At 39.1% G+C, this 13,761-nt stretch overlaps 1 protein-coding gene across 1 annotated transcript in view; it reads left to right on the top strand.

The window, feature by feature from the left end:
* Positions 1-13,501, top strand: part of SCP2 (sterol carrier protein 2) — a 96,891-nt gene extending 83,390 nt beyond the window's left edge. The window contains exons 14-16 of the mRNA XM_010982120.3: positions 1,342-1,471; positions 9,445-9,524; positions 12,473-13,501. Of these exons, the coding sequence (XP_010980422.1) occupies positions 1,342-1,471; positions 9,445-9,524; positions 12,473-12,568 (306 nt within the window). The 3' untranslated portion in view covers positions 12,569-13,501. The remainder of the gene's footprint in view (positions 1-1,341; positions 1,472-9,444; positions 9,525-12,472) is intronic.
* Positions 13,502-13,761: the final 260 nt, after the last annotated feature.

Below are 13,761 nucleotides of genomic sequence, written 5' to 3'. Positions count from 1 at the left end.
CCAAAAGTAGGTGGTAGGTGGTTTATTACTTGTATAATTCTCTACACTTTATTCCTGTGTAATTCTTTATACTAATCCAGGAAATAAGTTGAACCATTTATCTTTACATTCTGATTGTGTAAATGCTAGAAAGAGTGTAGAGAAAAGGGAACCCTCCTTCACTGTTGGTGGGAATGTAGTTTGGTACAGCCATTATGGAAAACAGTATGGAGATTCCTCAAAAGACTAAAAATAGACTTACTGTATGATCCAGCAATCCAACTCCTGGGCATATATCCAGAAGAAGCTGTAATTCAAAAAGATAGATGCATCCCAATGTTCACAGCAGCACTACATACAATAGCCAAGACACAGAAACAATCTAAATGTCCATTGACAGATGACTGGATAAAGAAGTTGTGGCATATTTATACAATGGAATACTACTCAGCCATAAAGAAAAATAAAATAATGCCATTTGCAGCAACATGGATGGACCTGGAGAATGTCATTCTGAGTGAAGTAAGACAGACAGAAAGAAAAATACCAAGTGATATCACTTATATGTGGAATCTAAAAAAAAAGATACAAATGTATTTATTTACAAGACAGAAACAGACTCACAGACAGAAAACAAACTCATGGTTACCAGGGGGGAAAGGGAGTGGGAAGGGATAAAATGGGAGTTTGAGATTTGCAGATACTAACTACTATATGTAAAACAGATAAACAAGTTTATATTGTATAGCACAGGGAACTATATTCAGTATCTTGTAGTAACCTATAATGAAAAAGAATATGAAAAGAAATATATATGTATATGTATGACTGAAACATTATGCTGTACACCAGAAATTGATAGAACATTGTAAACTGACTATACTTCAATTAAAAAGTGGAAAAAAATACGTAAGTCCTGTATGACTATGGATAAATTAAAAAAAAAATTCTGATTGTGGAACACCCAAAATATATGTGAAGGAAATTTCCTGCCCCCGCCCCCCCCCAGAAAAAAGAGGAGTTAGGGTTCCTACATTTAGAGAGGCCAGAGTGAATCTTTGAGAAATTATTGAGACAAGGGAAGGCTATTTTAGTAAAATACTGCTGGCTGTGCCACTCACTCCCCCATTTTCCCTGTCCTTCCACCAGTTGTATCCGGAAAGCCATTTTTAACAAGAAATTTGGCAGATGAGGGAGTTGTTGCCTGGTTGTCTTTCAGACTTTTCTGCGTAAAAGATCTTAAGGGAGCTTGGGGACTGCCTGCTGGCCCAGCTGCTCACGTCATGTATCTATTTAAACATTTAGTTTGGGGGAAAAGCCAGGGAAATGGACTTAATATAACTGTATCATTTTTCTTTCCAGGAAGGGGAGCAGTTTGTGAAGAAAATTGGTGGTATTTTTGCCTTCAAGGTGAAAGATGGCCCTGAGGGTAAAGAAGCCACCTGGGTGGTGGATGTGAAGAACGGCAAAGGATCAGTGCTCCCTAACTCAGGTCAGTGCAGTGATGACTTCGTCTAGAGAAGCGCTGACAGGTGCGCAAAGGAAAACGGGGGTCTGCTTTGGTGTTCCCCGAGAGGGCTGGCTTTAGAGGTATAGGACCTTGTTAAAGAACTGGTGAATCCATGGAAACAGAAATAGGTCACAGCTGCTTCCTCACCAGGGTTAGACTTTGGAATTTGACAAATCTGGGTTTGGGCTGCTGGTCTTGCCAATCACAGATTCCTCCACTGAGTGAATTATTTAACTTTTCTGAGCTTCAGGGTTTTTTTTTTTCCCATTTATAAATGGGAATGATAAATGGTACCTATTTTGTAGAGTTGATATGAGGATTAAGAGAGTTATCTCCTAATTAACCTGTAAAGCACATGGTTCAGTGCATGGTTACGTGTCCTCAGAAGACCTGTCTGTACTCACTGTCTCCACTATCTCATCCCAGTCACTATTTTGCACCCACTCCAGTCAACTTTAGTCCTCATCACTATCCCAAAACTGTTCTTGTCAAGGTCACCAGTGACCACCATGTTGCTAAATTCAGTGGTTAATTCCCAGCCCTCATGATAATATTACTCTTTCAGGCTTTCTTCTTACCTACTGGCTGTTTCTTCTTGGCCTCTCTTCCTGTCTTTTCCTCATCTCTAAATTTCCAAATGCCGGAGTGCTCTAAGGCTCAGTTCTATCTACATTCACTGCCTGGGCTCTCTTCTAGTTTCATGCTTTTAAAACCATCTCTACACTGATGACTCCCAGATATGTTCAGCATGGAGTCAGACATTGAACTCCAAGGTGTATATCCAGCTGTTTAACTGACAAGTTTACTTGGATACTTAATAGGTATCCCAAAGCTAGCATGTATGAGACTGAACTCCTGGTTTTCCTCCCACTCCCGTTTAATCATGTTCTCCTCCCACTGTCTTCTCTGTCTGAGTAAACTTTTCCTCTGTCTTACCGATTCCTCAGTCCACAACCCTTGAAGTCATCATTGGCTCCTCTTTTTCTCACACTCCCCAGTCTAATCCATCAGTGAATTCTGTCCTCTACTGCTACCACCTCAGTCTAAGTCTCCACCATTTTTTTTGCCTGTTCTCCCTGTTTCTAACCTTGCCCTGCAGGTTCTCCACACACACCAGCTGGAGTGATCATTTTAAAACTTAAGTCAGGTTGTGACCCTTCTCTGCTCAAAAGCATCCAGTGGCTTTCAGCTCACCCAGAGTAAAAGGCAGAGTCCGTACAGTGGCACCACATACTCTGGGCCTAGTTTTCTCTGTCTTACTATATTCTCCCTCACTTTGCTCTGCTCACACTGGCTTCTGAGCTATTGCTTGAATATAGGGTGTTCCTAGTTCAGGGGTTTTCCACTGCCTGGAATCGCCATCCCTCAGATACCCTCATGGCTTGTTTTCTTACTTAGGATTTTTGCCCAAATGCTACCTTTCTCAGTGAGCCTTTCCCCACCACACTTTTAAATCACACCCATTACCATTCCCTAACCCCCTTTCCCACCTTATTTTTCTTTATAGCACTTACAGGCATGTCAGATACCATATCTTATTTATTTGCTTGTTGTCCATCCCCCACTTGAGTTGAAAGCTGCATGAAGGCAGAACTTTTGCCTCTTAGGTTCACTGCCGCATTCACAGTGCTTGGAATAGCACCTGATACATGGAAGGCCTTCAGTAAAATAAATAAGTGAAAAATGAACAGCAGAATGAATGAATGATGCTTAGTAAGCATTCAGTCAGTGGTAGCTATACTGTATGTTACGTTTCTCTTGTTGGATAGAGCCTGGTGTGATTAGGAAAGATGATGGATGGGAACTACCTTTTTAGAGGGCTACCCTATGAACTTTGAAAGTGATTTGATATATAATCAATCCATTAAAGCATTCTAAGTAGAAAAGTGAAAGTCAAAGCTGTGTTTTAGAGGATGAAGCTGGTGCATTAGACCTGATGAATTAATTAGAAGGGAAGAAATCAGAGGCAGAGAGAACAGTTAGGAAGATGGATGGTACTACTATCTAAGTAAGCAAAAAGGATAGCCTGAGTGTTGGCAGTGAGGAGAAATAAAGGGTGTTGCTACATGGTAGTCGCCAGGGATATTTAGGGTGAAGTTGATGGGACCTAGAAACTGTGAAGGAGAAGGAGGTCTGTCGGAGATGGTAGGGTTCGTTATCGAGGGAGGTCTTGGAGGAGAGGGTGACGTCAGGAGCACAGGTGGAAGGAGGACAGTTTCAGTGAGGAGGGACGGATGCTCTTTCCCAAAGAGGGTAGAGAAATACTCAGGGACATTTTGAAGTAGAGAGGAGGCTGGCAGAACTCCTGGAATAGTTTAGAGCCTGGAGAAAGGAGAAAATGCTAAGAGCAGTGTTATATGCACTGTTGAATAAGAAATCAACTAGAGATTAATGAAGGAAAAGCTGAGGAGTAGTAAGGGCATTTGGTGTGGGCAGCATTTTTTTCTTAAATGAGTGGGCAGAAAAATAACTACGTTTACATTCTATGAGCTGCCATCCATTGTGGTGTAGGAAGAAAACTAAATGCTTCATCTGGACTCTAGCTTTTCGAAATAAAAAGAACTTTGGGGAAATAATGCCTTTTTTTTTTTTTGTGACTGAAGATTAATAGTAACTTCAGGATTATATTGATATGCCCAGACAGTCACTAAGGTCATTTTTAAAGGAAATCTTTCCTGTTTTGTTATTTGTGTTATGAAAGATAATATGCTTATGGAAATGTATTCCATAATTTCAGAAAAGCCTTGTTCTCTGCACATGGACTCTGGCAGTGAGCTCTCCCAGCACTAGGTGCCCCATCCCAGACCTGAAGGGATTATACCCTGAATTTCTGCTGAAATTGATACATGTTGGCAGCCTGGAGTAGCATTGAAATATGGACTTACCAGTAAAAGCTACCATGAGAAATTGCCAGCTCCATTTACATCAGCCAACAAATGACCGTTTGTTAGAGATCAGCTATGTTAAAGTACTAATAACCTGTCCTAGTTTGAACTGGCATCTTAAAGAGAATTGCTCGTTCTTTTTGGCATGTCCATACTGATGAGAGTTTTACTTTCTGTTAACAAAGTAAGATTTACTTAAATGTGTTTCATTTGCTTATATTCTAGGAGTTTGGTAATGATACAGATGATTTTATCAAGAGCTTTTCAATTTTGTGCGTTTTTCCATAATCTTTTCTTGCTGCCTGGGTGCCTCTCCATGAATTCTACTCACACCCACCCGCTTTTGAAACTACTCACATAGCATATCTCCAGGAAACCAACTTTGATTAATTTAACAATGATATTATTCTTACATTCCTTTATTCTGCCCTCTCAGCACCTATTGGAGTTCTCAACCCTGCCCCTTTGTGGGTAACATGATGCAGAAAGCCTCAGAGTCTCCAATCCCCAAAATACAGTAAAAAGAGCATAGCCTTTGCAGACACCCAAACCTGGGTTCAAACCTTGGCTCTGTCACTTGCTAGGTATATACCTTCCCTGAGTCCAACTGTTTCACCTAGAAAATGATGAGAATAATGTCTATCAATGGATATGTTGTGGAGGTTAAATGAGATAAGGTATGTAAAGCACCTGGTGTGGTAAGTGCTCGGTAAATCATTGTTCCTCCCCAGCCCATATATTAAACATTAGTTTTGCTTTAACACATCAGTCTTGTCTATGACTTCTCAAAAGGACTTGGAGAGCTGAGAAAGCATCTGGGATTCATCAGATGCTGATGAATTGGTGAAAGCCCAGTTAAAACTGAGCTGCTGAATGTTTGTACCCCTCCTGTAACAGGAGCTCAGGAGATGGGAGTATGAACTTAGGGAGCAGGAATCTGCTTTCACACCTCGCTCAGCCACTTATTAGCTGTGTGACCTTCAGCAAGTTGTTTGACTTCTCTGAGCCTCATAGAATTATTATAAAGATCAAATGAGTCCATGTGAAGTAATCAGCATAGTGAGAGCTCAGTAAATGCTGATACAGTAACAGCAGCAACAGCAGACTGTACTTTCTAAAATCAACTTTTTATTGACCAGGAGTCCTTCCTTGGAATATTAGGATCTAGTCCAACTATAAATCAAGTCCAAGTATCTCAATTTGCCAGCCTTTTTTCTCCCTGCTCTTTGATGTTATATATATCTACAAGAGAAGTGGATTTTCTAGATTGTAAATAACTTAATTTTTAAGACTTCAGACCTTTTTTCAAGTAATAAGAGAGGATTTTGTTAGAGGCAAAGGTGGAATGGCCATTGAACCACAGTCTTTTTAGGCGCTGTCCCTGAGTGCTAAGACTTGTAATGAAAACTTCAAATTTTCTTGTTTTAGTTGTTTAATAATGTGGGCATGCTGTGCTTTAATAGTTTATCCTTATCTTAGCCCATTTGGGCTGCCATATTGAACACACTACACAGCCTGGGTGGCTTATAAACAACAGAAACTTATTTCCTGTTGTTCTGGTGGGTGGAAGTCCAAGAACAAAGCTTTAGCATGGTCGCATTTGGTGAGGGCCCTCTTCCTAGTTCTTAGCCAATGCCTTCTCGCTGTGGGCTCACATGGTGGAAGGGGCTAGCGGTTCCTTTGGAGGCTCTTTTATAAAACATTAATCCAGTTCATAAGGGCTCCACCCTCATGACCTCCCAAAGCCCTCACCCCTCCCAATACCATCACATCAGGCATTAGGATTTCAACATACATGAGTTTTAGGGAGATAGAAACATTCAGACCATAGCAACCCCTATCATTTTTATTAAGGCACAGATTATCTGATTGACTATTGGGCTGTAATTTGATGTTATTACTATTAGTAGCAGTAATACTATTAGAGTATTATTGTGTTGATTACCTAAAATAACGACTGCTGAAAATTTTGATTTCTTGTGAATTTTTCCCTTTGCGCTTGAAATATCTCGTTTGTCCAAGGTAGATATGACTGACTTAGCAATGAGATATTAGAGTCTTTGTTGTATGGCCTTTTTTTTTTTCATTATAATTAGATTATACTATTAAAATTTAACATTTTTAAAACTTTGTATTATGTAAGTAATATATACCAAGTGCAGAAAAAATCAGAAAAGATAGAGAAACAAAATGAAAAAGTTACTTGTCTATAATCCCTCTGTCTACATTAGGGATTGACAAATTATGGCCTGGGGCCCAAATCCATCCCACCGCCTGGTTTTTTTGTTTGGTTACATGTAAAAATTTTCTGAAGTCCAACCTGTAATGAAGGGCATAAATCTGAAACACACAGCTTGATACATGTTAACAAATGAATATATCTCCCAGATTAAGATGCAGAATGTTGCCAGCACCAGAGGTGTTGCTAGACACCTCCCTCACACCACCTCCCATCACTGTCCGCTCCCAAAAGGAACCACTAGTCCGAATTCTGTCACCGTAGATTGATTTTATTTATTTCAGAAATTCATATAGATGGAACCATACAATATTTACTCATTTAGGTGTGGCTCCCTTTGCTCAGCATTGTAAGGTTCATTATATGGTTGCATGTAGCAGTATTTCATTTTGACTATGTGAATGCTCCAGGAATTATTTATTTGTTTGATGGTTGTTGTATCTTTGCAGTATTTCCATTTGGGGGCCTTATGAATAGAGCTGTTATGAACATTCTCACGTGTGTCTTTCAGTGGACATATGTGCTTATTACTTCCATTTGGCATATAACCAGGAGTAGAAATACTAAGTCCTGAGGTTCAGTATAGCCAGTTTTTTGATAAACCATTTTACATTCTCTTCCACATTATAGGAGAGTTTTATTTGCTCTACATTTTTGACAGTACTTGGTAATATCTGTTTTTTATCATGTCAAGTTCATTGAGGTATAATTTACATACAGTAAAATCTACCTTTTATAGATGTGCAATTCTGTGAATTTAGATAAATGCATACAGCTACATAACGATTACCAAAAATCAAGATATAAAATATTTCCCCAAAATGTCCTCATGTCCTTTTGTAGTCAGTCCCCTTCTTTTACCCTCAGGCCCTGGCAACCACTAATCTGATTTCTGTCTCTGTAGTTTCACTTTTTCCAGAATGTGCAAGTGGAGTCATACAGTAGGCAGCTTTTTGAGCCTGCTTCTTTCACTGAGGTTCCTTCATGTTGTTGCACGTATCATCAGTAGTTTGTTCCTTTTTGCTTCTGAGTAGTTTATCTATCCATCAGTTGGTGCATATTTGGTTTTTTCCCAGCTTTTGACAATTTGAATAAAGCCTCTATGAACATTCACATACAAATTTTTGTGTGGATTTATGTTTTCATTTCTCTTGGGTAAACACCTAAGAGTGGGGTTGCTGGCTCATATGACATGTGTATGTTTAGCTTTTTAAGAAACTTCCAGACTGTTTTCTAAAGTGGCTGCACCATTTTACAGTCCCTCCAGCATGGTATTGACCATTTTCCTTTGCTCCTCATCCTCACCAGCACTGGGTGTTGTCTTTTTTTTTTAAAGCCATTCATTCTAGTAGGTATGTTGTAGTATCTCATCCATACTTCTAATTTGCATTTTCTTGGTAATTCATAAAGTTGAACATTGTTTCATGGACTTTTTTTTTTTTTTGGCCATTTGAAGATCTTTGGTATTTGCCTGTTTATGCTGTTTGCCCATTTTTATATCAGATTATCTAACCTTTTCTAATTGAGTGATAGGAGTTTCTTATATTTTCTGCATACAAGTTCTTTGTTGGGTATGTGAGTTTCAAATATCTTCTACCTTTCGATCTGCTGCCTATTTTGAAAATAGTTTTATCGGAGCACAGCTACATTCATTTGTTTATGTGTTATCTGTGGCTGCTGTGTGCTGCAAGTGCAGAGCTGAGTACTTGCAGTAGAGACCTCGTGGCCCACAAAGCCTAAAATAATTTAGTGTCTGATCCTTTACAGAAAAAGTTTTTTAATCCCTGTCTAGATAAGTATTCATCATCTATTACCACATAACAAATTACCACAAACTTAATGTTTAAACAACACACACATTTATTATCTCACAGTTTCCATCATAAGTTGACTGAGGACAACTTAGCTGGGTCCTCTGCATAGGGTCTCACAGGCTGAAATCAAGGTGTGGCCAGGGCTGGGTCCTCACCTGGAGACTTGACTGGGGCAGAGTTCATGTCCAGGCTAACTCATGTTGCTGGCACAATTAATTTCCTTGCAGCTATGAGAATGATAGCTTTAGTTTTTTACTGGTTATAGACTAGAGTCTGCCCTCAGCTCCTAAAGGCCAGTACTCTGCCAGGTTGCCCTCTTCGTATGCCGTATGTAGTTCACAGGAAAGCAGCTAGCTTATTCAAGGCCAGCAGGAGAGTGAGAGTGAGTTAGTCAGCAAGACAGAGTCTGATACATGTAACAGAACACAGGAATGACATCCCATCACTTTTGCCACATTCTTTAGGCTAGAAGTAAGTCACAGGTCCTGTCCACACTTGAGGGTAGGGGGTTATATAAAGTCATGGACACCAGAAGACAGGGATCACAGGGGTCACCTTAGAGTCTGTGCGTCGCAATAACTGCTGTTAATATATTGGTGTCTGAGTTTACAGATTTTTTTTTCTATGCATGTATAATTGAATATCTGCTTTTCAGCAAAAAAAATGGGTCCATGCTTACAGTTTGCTCTGTAACTGGCTTATATAAATAACAGTATCATGAACATGATGTAACATGAATATCTTTTCGGGTCAGTAAAATGTAGATCCACATCATCTAATGTCTGCATTATATCCCATTCTATGAATATACCTTGGCTAATGTAATAAATTCCTTCTTGTTAAATACCAAGGTTGCTTGTGATCTGTGCCACATTTTACCAGACTGCCATTGAAGTGTACATGAGTGCCCATTGTCCTGCCCTAATACTGCCTGTGATTCTGCTGCAGTCAGTGGCTTTTGACTAAAATGTATGCATAAAACTGAGCACTCACCTCTTCTCCTTCCTTCTCTTTTAGATAAGAAGGCCGACTGCACAATCACAATGGCTGACTCGGACTTACTGGCTTTGATGACTGGTAAAATGAATCCTCAGTCGGTAAGTATGATGGTGCTTATATCCTTCCATCAGCTGGGGCTTTTAGCCTGTCCCACTTCATCACCTACCTCAGCCTCATCCCATAAAGTGCTGAGTGGTCAAAGCCACAAAACTCAGTGTTCCCCAGAATGTTCACTTAACAAATGACAAACAGTTGTGGGGCTGACCATGTACCAGCTCTGCCCTGTCTGCTGAAAATGTCCAGAAGAATAAGAAGTAGTTCTCATGCTCAGGGCATCCACAGTTTGGTATGCAGCAGATCTGTAGCAGCCAAATATCCAGGCACCCTGCCTGGCCTGTGGTCAGGGAGGGTGGGGGAAGGAGCAGCCATGCCTTCCTGGGCCATTAGAGAAGGCTTCACAGAGGAAGTGATACTTGCACTGAGTGCTGGGGTGATTACAAGTTAGCAGTGCACAGATGGTGTGTAGGAGCGATTCACGTAGAAGGAGGGACTGGTATGAACAGAGGCATGACCTTTTATGTCTCATATCTTTGTCTGTGCTCTTTTTGCCTGAACTGTCCTTCCTTGACAAACTCTTTGTCTTTCAAAATGAGCTTAGGTATTATGTCCAAAGACTTCCTATCACATAGTAGGGGAGCTGTAGTCAGTCCCTCTTCTGGGCCACACGCTGGACTGCTAGCTTAGCACTGGTCTCATTATATTAGTCATAATGTGCCTATCTCTGCATTGGATTGTGACTGTCTCAAGGAAACAAACCACATCTTGTTCGTCTTCGTGTCTCCAGAACTTAGCATGATGCCTGGTGTTTTTAGGTTTTCACAGTTGCTGAATTAATTGGTATTTGTCTAAAATGTATTTATGCCTTATATAGATTTTTCTGGGTCCCCAGATTGTCAAGGGTCTTCATATACTCTGTAGTTGCACAGTGTTGAACAGACATGATATACTGAGCTTTCCACTAGCCATAGAAAACACAAAGGAAACTAAGATTCTTCTTTCCATTGTAACCTTTTGTTGTTGTTGCCTCAGCCTGATTTGTTTTAGGTCCTTCTGTGATGCCCTTGTAATTCAAAAGATTGGATGAAACAACTAAATCTGACTTCGATTTGTATTCCCTTTTTTTAAAAATGCTTTTTCTAAGCAACTAAACCTATTTCAGCTGAGAGACTTACATCTGTGACATTTCAACTGAATACACACCATTGACACTGATATTTCCGCCCACTGCACGCTCTCCAGAAATCTGGACAGAGCAGAGGCCACCAATCTTGGAGCTGGCCGACATCCTCCTTCCCACGCACTGCTGCTCATTCCACCGTATGCTTCCTTGGCAGGGTAGTCAGACTTCACATTCAGCTACCCTCATGCTCTCAGTTTATCTGTTCACCACCCGTTTTGGAGAATGAAATGGCAGCTTACTTTTCCTGAACACCTGTTAACACCCAAAGGAATTAAAGATAAAAATGGGAAACCTTTCTGTTAATGGACTAATGGCCTTCCCTTATGCTTGGTAGAGGATTTGACTGGAAACCATTAAATGCAGTGGAAATTATAATTTCAGTGTTTGGCTGCAGTTGAAACAAAGCAATATGCTCTCCAGCAGAAAGCACACATGAAGAACACCTTAAGGGCCAGATTAAAATGATTCTTATGTTTTGGATTCTCTAAAGGATAAAGATTCGTCTTTCTCTATAATAATTATTAAATAAAAAGTCATTTCCCCTTTTAATTAAAAAAAGGAAAAGATGGTGAGTTTTTTTTCTAGGTACTACTGGTCCATATTTTTCAAGGACGTATGTTAAATATATTGTGTTCTGAGACACGTGACCTTTAAGTCATCAGACAGAAGGCTATGTGCCATATAGAAAGGAAATACTTAGTTTGTCCAGACAGAGGAGGGAAAAAAAAAAAAAGGAATTAGTCACCCTTACCAGAAGGTGTAAAGAAAGCAGAGCTCTGTGCTTTCCTGTGGATGGGGCAGAAGAGCTCCTCACTTCTTCATGTGCTTGTTAGTAAGATAAGACTACCAGAAACTTCTCTAGCTTTTCCTTATTTTAAGATCGAGTTAAAAGACTGAGATCATAGCAGGGAAATCATGCTATGTTCCCAATTTTGCTATTTCTTTAAAGTTTTCCTGGGATTTTGTTACATGATAAATTTAGCAAATATCATGTGACCTAATCTCAGGCAGTTGTTAAATGGAACAAATTGTGGCTCTGTACTTGGGATCGGTTTGATTGTTCTTTTCGAGCCAAAGATTAACACAGGCTCCTCAGTCTGAGCAGGCTGCCTGACCTTCCTCTGTAGGGAATGGATCTTTATCATGTAGACCAAAAAAGGAAAAAGAGATGGTGACATTTCACCCACATGGTATTGAATCCCAAGAGTTTTTGTGTTATGCATGTACTTTTTCTCCCTGTTAGCAGACTACTGAAGTTTTCAGTTCATATTCCTGATCCACATGTAATATTTTTAAACAAAATCAATCTAGTATGAACCCACTTTGCCTGATACTTGGAAAATGTACCACCTTTGAGGAAGGCAGCTAAAGGCAGACTCAGTTTCTAAGAGAAGATATTTGGGAAAGATGTAACTTTTGACTGCTCTATGTAAAGAACGGCTTTTACAAGTTCATCCTTTAAAAAAATTTTTAGTTATTTATTACTATGTTATTTAATTATTTTATTTTGGCAGGGAATGTAGGTAATCAGGTTTATTTGTTTTTAGATGAGGTATTGGGGATTGAACCTAGAGCTTTGTGCATGCTAGGCATGCATTCTACCGCTTGAGCTCTACCCTCCCCACTAAGTTCATCCTTTTGAGGAGTCTGTTTCTAAATCTATTCCAGAAAGCCAACTTTCATATTTTAAAGAATGTTTAAGAGACCTGGATAAATAAATCCTCTCAGAGCTGGATAGTCTAGGAATAACAGCAATCTCAAAACAAAAACCACCCAATAATACATTTTCTTTCTTCTTACTCACAGGCCTTCTTTCAAGGCAAATTGAAAATCACTGGCAACATGGGTCTGGCTATGAAGTTACAAAATCTTCAGCTTCAACCAGGCAAAGCTAAGCTGTGAAGAACTACCTTTGCTCACCTTTGAAAATCAGGATGAGATATATAGATATATATCCATATATTTCATTGTCAGAACTTAGATTGAAACTGCACATTGGCAAATAGCATGAGATTTGTTTTTAAATGGGTATGACCAGTCTTGTTTTCCCTAAGCTCTGGGTGAATAGAACCTGATGGTACACTACTGCTTTGCTGAATTACATACAACTGTGCATTACAAAGTTAATATGGTAATTATGGTTTGGAGTAAAATTGAGTTTTAAAATAAAATTAGGAACAGCAAAATCCAAAAACTATGTAAACGAAAGCTCTCATTTTGCTTATAAAGTATATTTGAGGATTATTCTGCTGAAGGTTCAGTTTAAGTTTTCCTTGGGAGAACTAGGGAAGAAGCAGAATACAAGTAGCTGGCCAATAATTAGTGTTGTGCACTTAATGATCTTAATCTATTTTCCATTGATAATTTTTAAAATTCTGTACTGGGATTTTAAAAAAACTAAAATTTTGCATTTCTTGCCATCAAAATGATATTTTCTTCCCAAATCAAAGAAATATGATCAGAGCTTGGGAGAAAAAAAATCTATAGCTGAACACAGGCCTATTTTTAAAATAAAAATATTTTTTAAATGGTTTTCATTCTTGAAAAAAATCACTGTATTAGAATCAAAAAACACTGTTGTTAAAAATAACTGAAAAAATGTTTGCTTTGAGATGCACAGTTTTCAGATTATAATCTCATATTCATTTAATTAAATTTGTAAAGCTCTCCTGCCCTTGTTTTTAATTTTCCTTTTTCATATGTTTAGTTTAACTATCCACATTTGTCTTCCCAGTTTTTCTAATGCAAATGTTATTTCTAATAACTCAGTAAGTATGGGGTAAAATAATGTTTTTGGAAGAATGTTTAATAGAAAATTAAAATAGCTCTTCCTCATCTGCTTTGTTTTTATTGTGTATATTCTGTTTGTCCAGGGATTTCTAAATGATGGTGAGTAAGAGAAACATTGGGGGTTTACAGTCTGTGTTTCTAGGCTACTGTCTACTGGTTGCTTTGGCAGTATCGATCACTAGGCTCTTGATTAGGAGGGTACTGTGTTTCAGTGCGAAGAGCACCTGACCAGGAGCCAGGAGTCTTGCTTCTCTTAGGCAAGGAAGTAACTGCTTGCTTGGGCCTGTTTGCTAAACTCTTAATAG

The sequence above is a fragment of the Camelus dromedarius genome, chromosome 14, assembly GCF_036321535.1.
Source record: "Camelus dromedarius isolate mCamDro1 chromosome 14, mCamDro1.pat, whole genome shotgun sequence".
NCBI classification, from domain to species: Eukaryota; Metazoa; Chordata; class Mammalia; order Artiodactyla; family Camelidae; genus Camelus; species Camelus dromedarius.
The sequence above is the reverse complement of the archived record's forward strand: the minus strand, read 5'-3'. Positions and strand labels throughout refer to the sequence as shown.